This window comes from Globicephala melas, chromosome X (assembly GCF_963455315.2).
Source record: "Globicephala melas chromosome X, mGloMel1.2, whole genome shotgun sequence".
In the NCBI taxonomy this organism is placed as follows: domain Eukaryota; kingdom Metazoa; phylum Chordata; class Mammalia; order Artiodactyla; family Delphinidae; genus Globicephala; species Globicephala melas.
In genome coordinates, this window is record NC_083335.1 from 3,240,918 (window position 1) to 3,261,250 (window position 20,333).

At 46.6% G+C, this 20,333-nt stretch overlaps 1 protein-coding gene across 6 annotated transcripts; it reads left to right on the forward strand.

Moving 5' to 3' along the window:
• The first annotated feature begins 220 nt into the window (after positions 1-220).
• GABRE (gamma-aminobutyric acid type A receptor subunit epsilon) lies at positions 221-19,234 on the forward strand. Of its 6 annotated transcripts, XM_060292929.1 has the most exons (10): positions 221-322; positions 4,445-4,665; positions 5,106-5,173; positions 9,956-9,990; positions 10,087-10,176; positions 10,915-10,997; positions 12,365-12,502; positions 16,578-16,730; positions 16,848-17,047; positions 17,328-19,234. In XM_060292929.1, exons 1-10 carry the CDS (start codon positions 267-269, stop codon positions 17,694-17,696), a joined length of 1,413 nt encoding a protein of 470 aa, XP_060148912.1. In that variant the 5' UTR covers positions 221-266; the 3' UTR covers positions 17,697-19,234. The 6 variants fall into 6 exon arrangements, with proteins under 6 accessions (XP_060148912.1, XP_030702845.1, XP_060148911.1 ...); XM_030846985.2 differs by having other exon boundaries at positions 9,956-10,176; XM_060292928.1 differs by having other exon boundaries at positions 9,956-10,176; positions 16,926-17,047.
• The last annotated feature ends 1,099 nt before the right edge of the window (positions 19,235-20,333 follow it).

Sequence of the window (20,333 nt, forward strand, 5' to 3'; positions counted from 1 at the left end):
GGGGCGGGGGGCCTTGGCGACAGGGCTCCTTCCTCCTCTCCCTCCTCCCTACGCCCGCCGGAGCCTACCCCTCCCTCCGCAGCAGCAAACACGTCGTCGGAGATTTCCATCGGGGCTTAGGGGGCGGGGCCAGGATGGGGGGCGTGGGGCGGGGCAAGTGGGAGGAGTGAAAGTTGGAGCCCAACAAAACCCTCCACACTGCGCTCAGTGCGGCCAGACCTTGCGCAGCGACCTCCGCACAGGTGGTCGCGCCGGTCCCCGCCACGATGTTGACCAAAGTTCTCCTGATCCTACTGGGCACGTTCATAATCCTTCCGTCGAGGTAAGTCTCCAACCCAAGACTCAGGATCCCTCCGAGCCCAGCTCCCTCTCTCCGGGAGCGAGGCCGGCTCCTGAGACCCCCGCACCCCGTGTTCCTCGAGCCCCGCGCCCACTCTGCCCCTGGTCCTCGCACGGTCTAGCCTGATCCCGCGTCCCCTCGACGCGCGCGGCAAGCCTCCGCACCGCTTCCCCTAGGACGAGCTCCCTGGGCCCCTGAAGGGGCTCCCAGGAAGGAAGACAGGACGCCTGTCACCTGGCCGCTCCTGTCCCCCCTCCCTCTACTCCTCGGGACTCCCGCTCTCCAAACCACCGCGGCGGCCGGGGAACGAGAGAGCACGTCCCTCCCTTTCTGAGCCTTTCGAGGCAAGAGGCGAGCGGCCAGGGCAGGCTCGCGCTTCTGGGGACTGGGGGGATTGGGGGACTTTGGGAAGGTGGCGCCCAGAAAGTCGTGCGGGCAGTGGGTGGAAACTGCGCTTGAAATGTTTGAGTGTTGACTAGTCTGTCCTCTCGTTCAAAAAAAAAAAAAAAAAATATATATATATATATTTTTTTTTCCTGAGCGCCTAGTGAGTACCAGGCACTGTGCCAGACAACTCTGACTTTACTTACTTCCCTTCCCACCACTCCTCTTGGTGCCAGTCCCAGGCAGGAGCCCTGGTTTAGTCTAAGAGTTCCCACCCCAGCTGTCCACCTCATCCCCCCTCTGCTGCCAGCTTCTCTCTTCCGCCCTTATCTCCCCAGACACCCTGCTGGGTCTTGGGCAGATGGGAACCAGAGGCCAGAAATGGTAATCTCTTAGGTCTGTGGTTTGGGTCCTGCATTTCAATACCTCTCCGCTTTTCCAAAGACTAGCAGCAGGTTTCCCCTGAGCAGCCAGCTTCCCTCACACCTTCTTCTGGCCCTGGGACTTTGCCAGGAAGGTTGTCCCCTGCATTTCTGGCTTTTTTTTTTTTGAGGGTGGAAGATGACTGCTTCATATTTTTGAGATGATTTCCCATTGGGCACAAACTGTCACAAGTTCCTAAGCTTCCTGATCTTTCCAGCATTCTAGAAGCCTCCATGTCACTGGATTTGTCTTGCTTTTCTGTTTTGGGGAGGGGGAGAGGGGAGATGGATTCTCTCCCCACCCCAAAATGCTTTAGCTCCTCAAGGGAGGGGCTGTGGGGCTCCCTGCTGACTCATTGGTGCACTGGGGAGTGGAGGGGCTGGCCTCATCAGGGGGCTTGGTAAATATTTCTGAATGCGTGCTAGGAATTTCCAGTCATCCACATCACTCCAGATGTGAATTGGACTGGTTGGGAGAGATGACATGGTGACTGGTTAGGGCAAAAGAGGGGTCTGTGGTGCAGAATGAGGGAGAGGGAGCAGAGAGGAAAACAGCAGAGAAGAGGGGCCGTTGTGATGGAAACTAACCTTCCAGCCAGGGGGAAGGGCTGCAGTAACTGACGTTCAGACACTGTCAGCAAGGCAACCTGTGATGTCATTAAAGAGCTGGGGAGGTGGCAGCGGGGTGTGCTGGCAAGGGCCACCTTGAACCACCTCCCTCTGGTCCAGGCTCAGCTTAAAATCACTTGTGTGGGCACAGCCCCTCCCCCCATTTGGGCCTCAGTTTCTCTATCCGTAAGGCGAAAAAGAGGACTGATTTGGAAAAATACAATCCAGTGGCCCTTCTCATGGTCCCTTCCCTCTCCCTAGCTAGTTGACTGAGCATCCTCATGGGGGAGGGGTTGCAGAAATTCACCTCCATCTTAGATCATCACATCTAGAGGATTGTGGATGCCTGAAAAGCCCCCATGGAAAGATCCCACTAGTCCAGTGCATGAGTATTTTCACTTTTCTGTTATTTCTAGCTTTGAAAGTGGGCTTAATGGCTAGCTGAGGAAAGGTATACATTGTCAGCAGCCCCTTAACCCCAAGGATCCCAGGATGAGGGTGTTTTTTTTGTTGTTGTTCATTTGAAATTTTTTTACTGACAAAAGCTATTTGTAGGATGACAGCAACCTCAAGACCCTCTGATCTCACTTTCATAGCAGACGTAGTCTGGGAGCAGAAAGGCTTTGGTGATCTTACGGCCTTTGCTTGTTTGTTTGCCTCTTGAACCTCGGGGTTTTGTTGTTGACTTTGGACTTCTGGGAGGGGTCATTGCAGGCTCTTGGGTGGTCTTGGCTAACAGTGCCAGTCCTGATCATGCCTTGCTCCCATTCAAGTCACTCATTTTGCAGGGTGCCAGTTCCCTAGTTCTCCCTCCTCCCCTCCCACCGTGGCTGGCATGATCTACTCAGATGACTGGGGGAAAAGCCTCAGGGAAAGAGGACATCTCTGGATATGATATTTGGAAATGGAAACTGCTTTTCCCAAGCCCAGTTCTTCCCTTGCCCACAGTGGGAATTAGCCACTTCAGACATGAGAAATGGCATAGACTTGGCACATCTGTATGCCAGTTAAGCAATTCTAAGTGCTTGAAATATGCAGGAAAACGCATTTTGCTGCTCAAGTTGGCAGTTCCTTGGTCTGCAGTACAGAGACCATGCCCCCGTCTCCTGCCTTGTTAACCCCTTATTTGCAGAAACAAGTTGTCCAATTGCCTTTGTAAAAATAAAATCATTTTGGAAGTGTAACAGAATATAAAAGTGTAAAAATCAGGAGTAGATTTTCACAAAGTAAACATGCCCATGTAACCAGCACCTAGACCAGGAAATAGAACATTGCCAGTCCACTCCCCCACCCCTCAAAAGCTTCACCACATTCCCCCTCCAAGTACACCCTTCTCCCCAAAGGAAAACACTCTCCTGCCTTCCAACATCACAGATTAATTTTGATGATGGCTTTTTAAAAAGCTTTTAATTATAAATTTTTTTCAAAGACATATAACAGTAGAGTGAATCTCCATGTACCCATCACCAGCCTCATTAATTATCAACTCATAACCAGTCTTATTTTCTCTGTATCCCACCCACTCTCCATTTCCAGCTTAAATTCTTTTAAAGCAAATCTCAGACATCATATCATTTCATATGCAATTATTTTAGTATGTATTTCTAATCATAAGGACTTCAAAAACATAATAAAATACCACTATCACACCAAAATTTTTAGAATAACTTCTTCATGCTGAAGAAACTAACCAGTCAGTATTCAAATCTTCCTTATTGTGTCATAAATATATTTTTGTTGTGTTGTGTTTGTTTTGTTTTTTATGCTTTGCCTTTTAAAATCAGGATTCAAATAAGGTCCATATATTTGCAGATTTCAAAATACTTTTTATTGAATTAGAACATATATGCAGAAAAGTGCTCAGATCATAAGTGCACGGCTGATGAGTTGTCAGAAAATGATCACACTGGTATCAAGACACCCCCTGGTGCCCCCTTCCTCACTGCCTCCCAGCAAAGGTAGCATGGCCCTGATTTCTAACACCATCAGTGAGCTTCATACATTAGCAGATGGCTTTTTTAAGTTTTAAAAAATTTTTAGTTTAATTCTTTATATTATTTTTTGGCTGTGGTGCATGGCTGCGGCACTCAGGTTGGACTCCTGTTGACCATCTATTTCCTGAATGACAGTCTTTGTCTTTTCTCAGTGCTCAGAGCTTCCCCTACCCCCAGCCCCCAACTCCAATGCAATGGAGTATCCCAAAAGCAAAGAAATGCAGAATTTTCCCAGTGTCCTAGCCCCCGCTGGGAGAGTGCTGTGGCTTTCCTGAGCATTCCTCAGCAATCCTGGCCCTCTGCCTGCCCATTTGCTCCCAGGTGTCACTAGTCAGGCAGACTAAGACCAAGGCTGGTAATGGCAGCTGATTGGCCAGAGCTCATACACCAATACCCTCTTGATTTTACGTTAAAAATTCTTTTAAAATCTCAAACTTGCTTTTGTTATTGATTTTTTTAAAATAAAGTATGACCATAAAAAAAAGGATAGCATGGGAAGTTCCCAGAGAGCAGCAGCTTTAGAAGAAATTAACAAGAATAATCTGTTACTGGCTCTTAATTTACTGTTACCAGTCATTCTTTAACTATGCCCTGGGTTGCAGGCTTATTTTGGTTTGCTTCCGTCCCAAGAAGTACCAGCTGGGTCCCCTACAGAGCAGAGGACAGAGCTTCACTTGTTTGTTTTTATGTTCTAGGATTGAAGGACCTCATGTTGAATCAGAGAAGGGACCCTCTGCCAGTGATGATGATGTCTACGGCCCCAAACCCCAGGCTCCTGATAAGGAACTCCCCCCTGAAGAAATAAAGCCCACTGCTATTGATACCCATGACAGACTTGGCAAAATGCCAACAGCCACTGAAATCCTGGATGGTATCTTGAATAACTATGACTACAAACTGCGCCCTGGCATTGGCGGTGAGTAGCAGAACATAGTTCTCCCCCACCCCGGAGGGGAGGAGGATTGAGGGCCTAAGTGTGGAGAATGGGCCTGGGGTGTAGGTGATAGTGCCCTGCATATGGGCAGGAACAACTTTTGCTGACCTGCCAGGTAAGAGATGTCAACTCTAGTCTCAGCAATGCCATTGACCTTAGTCTAGATTTTTCCCTTCTCTCACCCTCAGTTTGTCCAACTATAAAATGAGATGACTGGACTAGGTGATTGACCTTCGAGGTATGTTCAGCTCTTAACAGTCTATGAATTGGATCTTGCCATGAAAGAATAAAGAAAGAAATGGTATCGGATGTTGAAACCATGTAGTCCAACCCTTACCCCCTTTATTCCCCACTGACCACACCCTCCCCTGCCCCATGCTTCTGTTTAACACTTACCTCTGCCACTTCTGCTTACTTTACAGAGAGGCCCACTGTGGTCACTGTTGAGCTCTCTGTCAACACCCTTGGGCCTATCTCTATCCTGGACATGGTGAGTACTGAGCTTTGATTATAGTGGGGCTTTCACATACTTGTTTTTTCTGTGTGTCTGTAACAAGAGTTTTTGGGGGGAGAGATTTTAACAAACATGGACTTGAGAAGGAGGCTGAAAGGAACAAGTCCCTTGCTGCCTGAAGAGGACCTTCAGAATCCTGACTGTATCTTCCTGTCTTTCATTCAAAATAAAAATAATAAAGCAACTTTAAACAACACAGTGGATTGCTCTTTTCTTCTGATAATGAATTCTTTTGGACTTAAGCCTGTAGTTACCAACTCTTCCTCTAGGAGTGTTTCTCTAATTTTGCCCTAGTTCCTTGTCTCCTTTTCTTTCTTTCCTTTTTTTTTTTTTTTTTACATCTTTATTGGAATATAATTGCTTTACAATGGTGTGTTAGTTTCTGCTTTATAACAAAGTGAATCAGTTATACATATACACATGTTCCCATATCTCCTTCCTCTTGCGTCTCCCTCCCTCCCACCCTCCCTATCCCACCCCTCTAGGTGGTCACAAAGCACTGAGCTGATCTCCCTGTGCTATGCGGCAGCTTCCCACTAGGTATCTGTTTTATGTTTGGTAGTGTATATATGTCCATGCCACTCTCTCACTTTGTCACAGCTTACCCTTCCCCCTCCCCATGTCCTCAAGTCCATTCTCTAGTAGGTCTGTGTCTTTATTCCCGTCTTGCCCCTAGGTTCTTCATGACGTTTTTTTCCCTTAAATTCCATATATATGTGTTAGCATACGGTATTTGTCTTTCTCTTTCTGTTGCTATCATCCCAGTGTCACTACTGTCCCCAGTTAGCCTCCATTATCTCCCACTTGATATATACAAAACACAAGGTCCCTGCCTACCCCCCAATCTACCTACTAACCTGGCCTCCTGAGAGATGTGCCTCCTGCAGTCCTGACCCTGCTTAAAGCATGAAGTTCAACCCCACACTCTAGCAGTCAGGGCTCTCCATGGCTAGAGCCAACCCAGGGCTCTATTTTTATTTCTTTTCACCCCTTTAGAGACCACATGCACTAGTCACACTAGCATACGGGTGTTCCCAGGCTATCTGGTACTCCTGAGCCTTTGTTCAAGCTGTTTCCACTTTGGGATGGCATTGTTCCAATTTTCTACCTTATCCTTCAACTTATATCACACTTGTTTACCTGACCTTCTCTACCTCACTGTACTGTAATTATGTACTCTGTCTGCCTTGCTCTGTCAACTATGGGTTTCTTGATGTCAGGGACCCAGTATATATTAGCTGAGCAAACGAATTATAAAAGATGTTCTGCAAATGTTACTTTCATCTGCGGAGCCTGATAATGAGGAAGGCTGTGGTAACCAAATCCATCACAGCCATAACCTTGACCTGGCTCAAGTCAGACACAGTTTTAGCATACACACTGGTACCCAAGAAGCACCATGTGAGTGGGTGAGCTCAGAGTCTAGGCTCTGAGATGGCACTTGCAAATAGACACTCAAAGGTAAGTAAACATTCATGGAAGATCAAGGTGTTTACATAGGCTGAGTGGAAGAGTGGGGTTTCCCACTGTGATGCTTTGTTTGGCTGCCTAGTTCTTGAGGCACAATGTACTTATATATGGCTATGCAAAAAAATTACCCTAAAACACAGTGTTTTAAAATGACAAGTAGTCATTAGGTCACAGCTCCTGTGGGTTAGGAATCCAGGCATGACTTAGCTGGGTCCTCTGTTTCAGGGTCTCACAAGGCTGCAGTTAAGGTGTCAGTTGGGGCTGGGGTCTCATCTGAAGACTCGACTAAGGGAAGATCCACTTCCAAGTTCTCACGTGGTTGTTGGCAGGGTTCAGTTCTTCTCTGGCTGCTGTCTGTAGGCCTTCCACAGTCCTTGCCATGTGGGCCTCTCCATCTGGCAGGTGGCTTCCCTTAGAGTGAGCAAGAGCATGAGAAAAACTGCTGAAGATGGAAAAGCCATGAACTTTTGGGAAATAACAAGGAAGAAGAGAAACATGAGAGGAGACAGATCTTTTTGAGTTTCTGTTGACGTTTTAAAGCTCTTTTTTTCCTCTTCCCTTGATGTCAGATTTACTCTTTTTGCTGTTATCAATGTGCTTACCACTAAGTGAGTATGAATTTAGCAATCAGTTTGATTAAAATTGTTGATAAACTAAGAAACGCTGGGTTCTGAGCCAGAGGTTGAGTTCTTCTGGTCCACCATCATGGCCACTGTTTACTGTTAACAGGAAAGGGACCTTTCAGATCATTGGTGGGGGGATGGAGAAAGTGGCCTGAAGAGTAGTAGAATATCTGTGGCTACAATCTCCTTGCTATTTGCGTAAGATATAATTTTGGGAAACCTATTTCTATCATCTGCAAGAGCCTGTGTGGCAGCAGAGCAGCAGCCCCACTCACAGTAGCTGAATACCCTATCCCTCTTTGCTCTATGCCTACTAATGTTGGCAGCATTGGGCTCACCTGAAGTGATGATACCTGACAAGCCTGAGAGATACAGTTTAATAACCCAGCAGTCACCGAACCTGGCATGCAACACAGAGCTGGTCCAAAGAGGAGCCAACAATTTGATTTTCTTTGGCCGGTAACATAGTGCTATCGCCTGGGCCAAGTGCCTTTAGAACATTCCAAACACTTATGTGGTATTAAATTTCCCGGAGAAGTCTGGCTTTCTATATACTTCCAAATAGTTCTTTAAAGCTGTGGGAGGTCCCAGTCCTTGTACAGGCTACTTTTCTCTGGTGATTCTGTAGAGTCCAGTACTTGGTGAGGAGGAGTTCCAACATCCTTCAGTCAATCAGAAGTTGCGTAGAGCTCAGAATTTGTCCTCAGGGAGAGAAAACAAGCCCCCTTGTCAAACTGGGGAAAAACTGAACCGTTAGTTATCAGTTGATGTGTAGTGAAGTTACAATTGGAATCTTGTTAAATAGAAATTAAATGCTCATTTGAAACACTCTAACATAGAGCAGGAGCCAGGCGTGGATTGTAGAGGGGAAGGCTTCCTCTGGCTACCCAGAAGTTCTGTAGGCCAATTTGGAACTGCCAGCCACTTAGGACTGCAGAGCCACCCTGAAGGCCACTTGTAAAGGCTGGTGTGGCTGGGCAGGGCAGGGCTGGGGGCTCCCATGTGACTGGTAGCCAGGCTGCCAGCTTTTTTCTGTGTGATGCTCTGGACTCCTCGAGGGAACATTCTCGGCCTGGGGGTCTGGCTCCCTGCAATTTTGCAGTGGATCTCACCACCTTTTGGCCTGATCAGCAAAGGCAAGCAGGGATTGTATTGACCCTCTGCATCCCCACCCTGAGGGCTCTACAGGCCTCCCAGGTTGTGGGTTTCCAGTTGGTGTTCATTGTTTGATGCAGGATAACTCAGGGGAAAGACCTAGGGGTCCTGCAGAGGAAAACTGGACCTTGATCCTAAAGAGATTCTTGGAGCAAGTGAAGTAAGCACTGGAGAGGAAGATGGGTGAAGGTCGTCCCAGGGCAAGGCCATGTTAACGGTGCTCTGAGCATCAGAGCCAGTATGTTCCCATGCACTGTTTGAGTTTGAACTTTGAGGCTCCTTTCTCTCTGAGCCTCAGTGTTGCTACCTCTAAAATAAAGGAGATTGGCCTAGCCCTCAAGGTTCTACCTTGGCATAGTTCTGGTACTTGCTGTTCCAGCAGCTTCCTTCAGTTCTATTACAGTCTGTTTTTTCTCTCTTCAATACCAGTGGTGAGATTTCTAGCTTCTCATGCTTCTTGCTATTAAAAATTCTTTTTGATGTTTAATAATTTATAGGCTAATGAGAATTGTAAGCTTCTTGAAAGTCCAATCATGAGAATTTTGTTCACACAGCATTTGTCTGGTACATAGAAAACTCTCAATACAATCCTCCCTCAGAATATGTTGCAGATTGGTTCTAGGACACCTCCCACCCCCACAGATACCAAAATCTGAGGATGCGCAAGTCCCTTATATAAAATGGTGTAGTATTTACATATAACCTGTGCACATCCTCTTGTAAACTTTAAATCATCTCTAGATTACTTATGACACCAAATACAATGTAAATTCTATGTAAATAGTTGTGAGTGAGGGACAAATTCAAGTTTTGCTTTTTGGAACTTTCTGGAATTTTTGGGGGGGATTTGAATCTGCAGATGTGGAACCCACAGATACAGAGGGCTGACTGTAAATGTTCTGGTTAAATACTACAATCCCTTAAAATTTCTTTAATTAGTTGCTACTCAAACCTCAGACTACCTCCCTCTGCATGTCTGTGAGTGGTAAAGTTTTATTAAATTGAATCCTTATCTTCAAAAAAAATAATTTATGGGCTATGCAATATCTAGAGACCAAATAATCATGGGTTAATTAACATCTGTGCTCCCCAAATAAAAGCTGAAAGGGGCAACTTCACTGTATGCAATCAAAAGTGTGTGTATTTGTAAATGTTTAGAATGATTTTGACCTGAGATCTTTGACTTGCTATGGAAATATGGGGGCTGAGTGGGTGTTGGCCTGCTACAAGGGAGTAGTTACGTGATGAGGCCAGCCTGTACAATTAAGCCACCATCACCTGTGTGTTTCTGGATTAAATGCATCTTCCCAGATTGTTGTTCATTCAGGAATGTTTTTTTCTTTTGGGAATACCTGGAAATAGAAAACATCCTACAGCCAAGCTCATGCTGTTTTCCTCTGTGCAAACCTAAGTGGGTCCCTATCTACTTGATAGGCCCATCACAGGATGGCATGGGAATGTTCTTTGCCTGCACAGCCCCAAATGTGTGCTTTTCTATCCTTGCCACCAGGAATACACCATTGACATCACCTTCTACCAGACTTGGTATGATGAACGCCTTCGTTTCAATGGCAGCTTTGAAAGCTTTGTTCTGAATGGCAACTTGGTGAGCCTGTTATGGATCCCAGACACCTTTTTTAGGAATTCTAAGAGGACCCAAGAGCATTCGATCACCATGCCCAACCAGATGGTCCGCATCCACAAGGATGGCAAGGTGTTGTACACAATCAGGTATGTCAAGCCTCTGGAGTCTTGCCTCTTGAGACTCTTCTTCCCCTCCTGAGAATTTTTGCCAAAGAAACATGGGCAGAGGTTTCATCCTGAATGATACTTCTAAGGGCCCCTCCAGCTTTCCTAGACCATGAGCTCAATCCCCTCATGTACTGACACACACACTAAGGCCTCAAAATAGAAAGATATTGCTTAAGACCACACACCAAGTTTGTAGCAGAGCTTGGACTGATATCTAGTTACTTGGCTCCAAGTCCAGAGCTCCCCCAACTAGAATGTAGCACGGTGACTGTGTTGTGTAGACAGTTCCACCCCAAGTGGGCACTGGATGTAAAGACATGTCCACAGTGGTGGAATTGTCCAGGCGGAGCAGCAACACAGCAGTTGGAAAGATACCTAAGACCAGGCTGGATACTTGAATGCCTGGCTGGGAAAGGTTGTGTACAGGTGATAAGGTGGCAGGGAGGCAATAAAGAGTGGGAGAGTGTTGGCAGGTCCTTGAAGGTGGGATGGGCAAGAAGCAAAATTCCATCTAAGTTAGTCCATACGTTTCTCTGATGATGGAGACCAGAGTAGCCAGATATTTCCAAGCTGTTCTTCCTCTCTTTTTGTCTCTCCTTTGAGCTCTTTGTCTCAGTTCCCACCATTGCCACACATTGGTGATGGTCCCCAGGCCCAAGCTGGGTGGATACCTAAGTGTTCAGGGTCAGCCTAATGAGGCTCCTTTCTCCCTTCCAGGATGACCATTGATGCTGGATGCTCACTCCACATGCTCAAATTTCCAATGGATTCTCACTCTTGCCCTCTGTCTTTCTCTAGCTGTGAGTACCTTCTTAGGTTTCTGGGGCCCCAGAGTCATCATGCTGGGCCCCTTCTTTTTCTCATCCTTTCCCTTTACATTTTTCTGCCTCTGCTTTTTCCCCTAAGATGGTGCCAAAGTTGTCCAGGACCTCCCAATCCATCCTCATCTCCTTTCCTGCTAACAATACTGTGTTGCTTAACCTGGGCTTCACGTTGGGTTCATCCTTCTCCTGTCCACCCCACCTCAAATCAGTCACCGGCCTCTGAAGTGTATCTCAAGTATGTCGGCTTTCCATCTCCACTGTCACTACTACCTTGGTTTAGGTCTTTGTCATATTCCACTTGGACTTTGCAACATCTTCACTTTGAAGCTGAACATGTTCAAAACTAAATATATGGTCTCCACCGAACCTCTACCCCCAAGACAGATGTGTTGCTTCTGTGTTCCCATTTGTCTCATTGAAAGGCACCATCACCCACTCTGTTGTCCAAGCCAAGAACTTTGATGCTTCTTTCTCCTTCACCTCCCCATCTATTCAATCAACACATCCTGTTGGTGTTCCCTCCTGAATCTCTGTCGATCCTATTTCTCTGCATTCTCACTGCCACAGCTTCGAATCCTGCCTTCATTCATTTTATTGTGCACTGGTTACTGAACTGGCCTCCCATAACTGGTCTCCCTGACAACAGACCATCCTCGTATAAGAACTAGAGTGACCTAGCTGAAGCATCATCTAGACTAGGTCACTTCTTAGTTTCAGATCCTTCCTGAACTCTCATCGATCAATTCCAAATTGCTTAGAATAGTCTTCAAGGCCCTTCATGAACTGGCCCGTGCTATCTACTCCTACATACCTCATCCATCCTCTGTGGGCTAGCCATCCTGAACTTTTGACATTTCCATAATACATCAGGCATTTTCATCTTTCTGTGCATAGAACACCCTCCTCACCCCTTCAGCCTCATCCATACAGAGAATGTTTATATTGGACTTTTAAGACTTATTGGGAATGTCACCTACTCTCTGGAATCTTTTCTGGGTGTGTCCCCAACTGATCTTTCCCTTCTTTGTTTCCACACTCTCCCACGGGCGGAGGCTTCTCAGATGTATTCCAACAATTACAGATGTGTACTTACTGTCTTACTCAATAAAATGTGAGTGCTTGAGAGCAGGGCTCCTGCCTTGCTTGTTTCTGTATGTCCAGCACAGGGCGTGGTACTGAGGAATGCTCAGTAAATGCACTTATTGGATGGACTTCAGCAATGAGGTAAGAGAGGTGAGGTAAGGTCCCACAGCTGGTGAGGCCAGAGTCAGACACCATGCTGGTGGAGACCTCAGCTGGGCTTCCCAGTCTCACATGACTCTCCTTCCCACGTTGCCTTACAGTTTCCTATCCTGAGAATGAGATCATCTACAAGTGGGAAAATTTCAAGCTTGTAATCAATGAGAGTAATTCCTGGAAGCTCTTCCAGTTTGATTTTATAGGAGTGAGCAACACGACTGAAACTATCACAACCGTAGCTGGTAAGTGTGCCTTTGAGCCAGGGCTAGGCAGCAGAGGCCCAGGAGGGTGGTAGGGATGACTGGAGGTGGCCATCCATTCATCCAAATGCTTATGTAATCATCCCATCAAAATACTGTAGAACATGGCTCCTGTTTTGTAAATGCTAAGCACTTACAACTGTTTGCAGAGGAAACTGAGACTTTGTAACTACATCTCAGTCTCATCTGCAAAGAAGTAAGTGCTTTGCCAAGCCCTGCAGAGGGTAGGTAAGTAGATTAAGTTTTATTGCTGTCAAAATTTGCAACTAGGTTTGTCATGCACACCCTTCAGTTTCGAAGTCTTTGTTACAACTGACCTACTTGGATGACTTTGGGAAATGGAGGTCATGTGACTTCTACATACTCAGAAGCAATCCAAGTGGTTCTAGTTGAGTGGGATGCAAAGCCCTTCCTAATGGGAGGTGGAGGCTTGAGTTGTGTCATCAGCTAGGTGAGGGCTGGGATAATATGGAGGAGGTTTCAGCAGCTACAGTGGCTGCTATATCAACATTTATTTTAAAGGAGCAGGTCTGATACGCACAGATTCCTGTGAAAGACTTCATGGTGGATTCAATGTGGACATGGTGATCACTGGTTTTCTGACTTTGTCCCTAACAAGGACTAAAGGGGAGGGTCCTGGGTCTCTTAAACTTTAGCTCCCAATTAGGTGTGAGTGTCTTTGCTTGTGTTCCTAGGTGATCTGAATGAGGAGCCAAGGGACCTCCCTAGCGTTGCTCCCAGAGCAGCCCTGGAAACCCTCTTCACACATACTGACCAAGTCAGGGCAGTGGCGGCACTGCCCTCATCGTTTCCAGAATACGGATGGAACCAGTCACCCAACCAGCCATTTGCCATGGGAAGCGTCTTGCTTTGCTTCCATGTGGCTAGGCGGAAAATCTGCTTTTTCTTTACTTGTTGAATTGGTCACTGGGTGAGGGATAGCTCATGCTCATCCGGCTAGAGCTTTGCTTGCGCAGCACTAGGCAGGGGCAGAGGGCTGCTTTACAAATGCTTTCCTTCTTCTCGGGGGCTCTGGGTAAACAATTTTACTACCTTTGACTTAGGACCCTTGCTCTTCTGCCAGCTAACCATTGGCATGCCTCTTGCCTTTCTGCACCTCAGTTTCCCCAGACAGGTTGGGGACCCATCATCAAAAAGCAGCAGAGGAGACAAGGCCCAGGGGCTTTCAAGTCACTAGTGGTTCCGTTTAGTAGATGGTTGTGCATTGTTTCAAAATGGTGCCCTAGTGACTACAAAGCCCCAGAGCCAGCATCATCACCAAAGCAATGACAATAGGTAAGCACCAGTCCTCCTTGGGAGAGAAGAGGTTCTTGGGAGAAAGGAGAAGGGCTTTTTTCTCTTCTGCTAGAGATGAGTTGATCTTGAATCATGGTTTCTTCAGTATCATAGTTATCTTTGGGACTGGACCAAAACTCTTTCAGTCAGTCCCTGGGCAGTTCTCTCCATCTGGAACAAACTTATGTACTCAGCTCCTAAGCATTCAGAATGAAGTGGGAGCATGCTACTCTGGCCACCTTGGGCCTTCAACCAGAGAATCCCTGCTTCAGGAGGCATTCAGAGAGTCCAGCCTTGCCCCCAGTGAGTGAGTCATCTTTCACTGTTGGCTGTTGAGCTTTTGATAGAATTTTACCCATGATTAGGATTTTGCTTTCTCGCAAGTGAGTTTCTTCCTTCTCTAGACAATTCTGTTCATCAGAAAAATCTCCCTGTTCATCTGAAATTGGAGTCTCTGGAACTTCCACCCATTAGACTTAGTTCTTTTTCCCTACAAACACTGAGCTTACAGTAAGTCCAGTGAGTCTTCCACCGGGTCAAGATAAAAGAACTAGTATTATGGTTCCAGCCCTGGGTCATATTCTTTTATAGACTATACAACCATAGTTCTTTTTTCTCCCCCTTGTTCTTCAAAGCTTTGGCTCCACTCATCCTTCTAGTCCCAGTCCTCTGGACACAGTCTTTTTGATTGTGTTCCTCTGACAGTGCAGTGACCAACTGTGGTCTGGCTAAAGCAGATAAGAGCAGAAAGCATCTCTAGCTTTTTCCCCCTTTGGCTCCTTAGCCCCAGGTATCTTTTTTCCCTTACCCATGCTCCTCCATTCCTCAGAAATAAGAAAGTGTGTGTTAATATCCTTCACTTGGCCTTAAAAGACAAATTCCCATCTCTTGACAAGTAGAGAAGGTTCTTCTTTGCTGAAATAAATAAAATAAAAATAGAAAAGGCTGATAGAATAATAAATCTTGTTGTAACAAGAATATATAAACTCAGCAAAGTTTTGTGGGGAGTGGTTGTAGCTGAGTAGGGCTGTCTTAAATTGCAGTCAATACCCCAGGACAAGGGAACTAGGATCTTGATAAATACATTCTGGCTAGTAGGCAAGTGCGAGTGGTCCCTGCAGCAGCCCTGGAGGAGGAGTTCTATCCACAAAGCTACTATTCTGGACACAGGTATTCAACTGACCCCAGGCTACTTCCTTGCCTTTTTCCAGAAGATTCTGAGAAGTCTTGCCCCTTGAGTGTCAGTGCTGACAAGGTGAGTAGGAAAGGCTGCTCTTCTCATTCAGTCCCAACATACCCAGAATTGCTGGGCAGGTGATCTATTTTCTAAAATAAGAAGACACATGGACAGGTTAGTGTTCTAGTCTGCCTTACAAAGCTGTTGCCAGGAAGTAGCAAGAGTTGTTGAGCATCTGCTAGGTTCCGGGCTGTGCTGTGCATGGATGGGCAGGAGCGTAGCAACAGGGCTCAGATGAGCCCTGTCGTGAAGGGGTTTAAAAACCCACCTAACTCAAAGCCAGGGAATTCTACAGCATCACTGAGGTGGAAAGTTGGAGCTTAGCTTCACTAAGGAGCCAGAATTTGAACTATTATAAATCCAACATGATGTGGAGAGGAAAAAGGGATATTCTGGCCTCAGAAAAGACTCCAAAATCCCTGGAGTCATGGTGAGCATGCAGAGTGTTTGGGATGGGTGTGTCAGAGTATAAGGCAACATGAAATGTACAGTAGAAGATGCCAACTGTAGATATAGGTTGTCATCAGGTCCTGTAGGAGCCATCACTATCTAGGCTGAGAGCCAACATCAAGGACATGATACCCAATGAATGCGAAGACCTCAGTCTGCCTTGTGGATGTATACTCTGCAGACCTGACATCTAGAGGGCTGACTGAAATTTTCACTTTCAACTAATTCTTCTATTTTCTTGAAACACTCAATTTGGGCTAGGGTAATAGACTAAGAACAGGGAGTCCAGGGTTTGAATATTGGTATAAATATATGCATGATATCTCGGGGAATCTGAGTAAATGGGGGTTAGCTTAGAGTAGGGTGTACATGTAAGATGTCAGTTGGAGCCAGGTTGTGGTGAGCCTTTAGTGTCAGATTACAGAGTGTAGACTTGATTCTGTAGCTCCTGTGGAGCAGGAAACCATCAGAGGTTTGGGGTAGGCAAGTGATTTCTTTTGGCCATTGATGGAACAGTGCTAACTAAGGCATTTCACCAGCATATGAATGTATAGGAAGGAGGCTGAATAGCTTCTGTGCTTCCCCCACCACAGATCACTTTTAGTTCATTTCCTGAGAGTATACATTGTAAGGGCCAGTAGTGCACGTATAAGGCAATGATTCTGCAGACTAGATATGGCACCTCAGTGGTTGTAAAGGCCTCAGTCAGCCATCTGGACATTAACTGTATGGTTCTGATATCTAGAAGCCTAACTGATTTTACTTCTTTCATTTGACTATTCTGTCCCCCATCCTGGTAAGACAGATGTGCGATGTGGGCCAGCGAACTGAGAAAGAAGTTATTAAGGTTCTAGCCCTGGCTTAGCTCTTAACTGACCACGGGTCTTGTTGTGAGTCTTCTCTCGGGCTTCTTCTGATCCTCCATGTGTGGCATTGGATTAATGTGCCTCTATCCTAGGACCGTGGTGGTCATCCCATGAGCTGAACAATAGGACCCTTAATATGCATGTCTTGCGTGTGGGAGACCCTCATGGCAATGCTGTAATGAAGTGATATTTTTAAAATATCTTCCAGGCGATTACGTAGTCATGACGCTTTTCTTCAACGTGAGCAGGAGGTTTGGCTTTGTGGCCTTTCAAAACTATGTTCCTTCTTCTGTGACCACGATGATCTCCTGGATTTCCTTTTGGATCAAGAAAGACTGTGCTCCGGCCAGGACTTCTTTAGGTAAGTGGGTAAGGTGAGCATACACATGAGGCACAGAATTGCATTTTCAGGGGTCCTTTCCAAAGTGTAATATATAGAACAGTAGCTCCGCCCACCTCCACTCCTGTGCTTTCACAGGGATCACTTCTGTACTCACCATGACCACTTTGGGCACCTTTTCCCGGAAGAATTTCCCACGTGTCTCCTATATCACAGCCTTGGATTTCTATATTGCGATCTGCTTCATCTTCTGCTTCTGTGCTCTGATGGAGTTTGCTGTGCTCAACTTCCTGACCTACAACCGGACAGCATCCCGTGGTTCTCCGAAACTTCGTCATGTATGAGCTGGGTATGGGAGTGGTGGCAAGGCTTTGGAGTACGGAGGCATGCAAGTGAGGGCACTAGGACTCATGACACATGGGTGGCCAGCTCACCAAGTGATGGGGGTAACCTGGGGCTTTGGGGGGAGTTGAGTAAACTTTCTGATGTGATGGTGGGAATTCTGGGGGGAAAGAAACAGTGTGCCAAGGACGGAATCTCCAGGAAACCCTGAGGCAGCACCTAGGCTTGGTTCACCTTCCCTTGCCTTGTTCTGACTTCTTCCCTTGTTCCTTTCAGCCTCGTGCCCATGCACGTGACCCAACCCCTTCCCGTGTCCGTGTCATCGAGCATCCGGAAGCTTTTGTGTGCGACATTGAGGACCCCGAGGAGGAGGAGGAAAGTGAGGAAGAGGAGAGTGAGGAAGAGGAGGGCCCATCTTGCCCAGCCCGGCAGTCCGTCAGGCCAGGCAGCACCCCTCGCCCTGGTGGCTGTTGCAAGTGGTGCGAGAAGTACTGCTGCACGGTCCCCACTTGTGAGGGCAGCACCTGGCAGCAGGGCCGCCTCTTCATCCATGTCTACCGCCTTGATAACTACTCGCGAGTGATTTTCCCAGTCACCTTCTTTTTCTTCAATGTGCTCTACTGGCTTATTTGCCTTAACCTGTAGGCACCAGCTGGTACCCTGTGGGGCAGCCTCCCCAGTTCCCCAGGAGGTCCCACAGCCTTTGCCTAGGGAGTTGGGGGAAAATAGCAGCAGCAGCAGCAGGAGCAAACTAGAGAGTGTCTTTCCTTCCCCCTTGCCCAAATAGAAGCCTGCAGGGAATTGGTCCTTGCTGGCCCTCTCCCCTACCTGGCCCATTCACTGAATCTCCTTAGCAGCCCATTTCAAGTAAAATGACACCCCTCTCTGTTCCTCAAGGGGCATTTATGATGCTCAGGCTTCAAAATGTAGGCTCTCAGTGACCAGCTCCCTAAGATGGTGTCCATGTATGAGTGGATTAGCTATCTCCCAAAAGGGCTAACACCCACTGCCTTTTCCCAGAAAACCAGTACTGCCTTTGTGGTGCTCCAGGCCCAGCTCTGGCCTCAGCCTCAAAGTGCACAGACCAGCTACTTGCCTGTTCCTGACACCTCCTTAAGATGCTGGGCAGCAGTGTTAAGAGCAGAAGGGAATCCCCATCCTTAAGTCAGATTATTATTTTCTTGATTCTGTCTCCCTGCCCTCCCTTCCCCTGCAGATAGACGGACACTGACATTATCCCTTTAGGAGGAGGGGAGTCAGCAATTGAGGACAGTATCCCTCCCTCTGCTGCTGTGACATCTCCATCTCCCTTCCCCGCTGGCCTTCATTCCTCATCTGCAGTACCAATTCAATACCTTGCATCCAGTGGGTATCTATTTTCGTGTGTGATGATACTATGACCCCCTGCTTTTTATGCCACCTTCTTCCTCCTACTTGACCCTTGTGACTCTTTCTGTAACTTTCCCAGTGACTTTCCCAGCCCCGACCCAGGTGCTAGGCCATGGTGACTTCCCGGAGCCAAGAAACTAAGGGAACTCTGCTTTGCAGTGGGCATTACCCGCATTGATTGGTGCCCAGCTAAGGCACAGCATAGGAGTTCTGCCACTTCCTTGGCCCCTGGACCCATGAACCAGTCCACTCCTATCCCTGGGGCACTCTGACAATCACAATCAATCAATTGAATTCCCTTAAATTTGTATAGCACTTTACCTTTTGCAAAAGCACTTTTGACAAATTATTTCTATTTTGAGTCTCATAGCCCTGTGATATATTCAGGGAAGGATTCTTATCCCCATTTTGCAGATGAGAACCCTGACGCACAGATTTCTATGGGACTGTGGATCTCACTGGAAACTACCCAGGAGCCCACTGTCACCTTCTATACCACATGACAGGGCTAGGCAGCTCTTTTCACCATGATTTGATTCTATAGCCTCTGCTGGCACCCCAGTGGCAGGGCCCAGAGTGGCAGCCTCTTTTCAGCATTGGCCTGCTCAATTCCTGGGCCTCAGGTGCTCAGACTGCCCCCTAAGATCTAACCTCTCCTGGCTCTGGTAACCCAGTGAGGTGAATTTGGACACGCCCCAATGCTTGTATATGCTGAATGAAATCTGTGTCTGTATTTTATTGGGGGGTGGGTAGGATGGGGATCCATCTGCTTTTTGTCACCATCAAGTGAGAAGGGGAAATATATCAATAAATATATCAGCAAAGCATAGAAGGTATGGCTGGTTTCTTGGGCATTCAAGTTTGCTCTCAGCTCAGGTTTTAAATCTTAACTCAGTGACCCAAACATTTGTCTGTTACCCTCTCCCATCCATGACTCCCAGACCTACCATGCACACACCATGTCCCCTTCTCTCAGTGGAGAACTTAAGAGAAGAGAGTGACCAAGCGGGTGGCCCCCTTTTACTGATTCCCTTACTTACTCCTATGCCACTTCTCCCCTCCATGTCCCTTTTGCTTTGCCCATGATTCTAGCTTCATCTAGTCACCTAGAAGTTTCCTAAAGACCATCAGACTCACAACACTCCCCACCACCACCATTTAAAGATGGGGATGCTGAGGCACAGAGCGGAGTGTCTATTATCACACGACCAGTCAGTAGTGGAGTGGGGCCAGACCCCAGAAATCCTAATACCCTGTCTTGGCTTAGAGCAAGCCTGGAGATCTTGGTTGATTACCCTTCAAACAAACTTTCTAAAGGTATATTGGGAAATGTTGGCCCTGGCATCCTTTGACACATCCAACTCTAAGGAAAGTCAGAAACAGCAATAAGAACTAAGGAGGAGACAAAATGATATCTGAACAGCCAACAGTTTTGCCATAAAGTTCTTGAAATGATGCTCAAACACTTTCCCTGTAAGAAATCCACATGCTTCTACTGTGTATTTTCTAATGTCCTAACCCAGAGCACATTACAAGTAACAATTTAGAACAGGGAAAATATTTCCTCACTTTTACTTATATTAGATGCAGTGGGGGGAAAAGGAAGCCTGGCTCCTGAGCAGTGGAGACATGCAAATTTGTGAGCACTCATATTTAAATGCATTTTGAAACAAATAGTGCAAACCTGATTCCTTAATCACCCTACAGTAAAGCTAAAAACAAATAAAATTCCTAACATTTGTAAATTTTAAAAAGCTCATGTAAACAGTTCTTTAAAAATGAAGAAGTTAAAACCATAATTGGGTGCATAAATATCAAAAAATTAAATTAATGAAGAAAAAATTACATGTGTTTTAAAACTCATGGGATGCAGCCAACACCGGACTTGGAGAA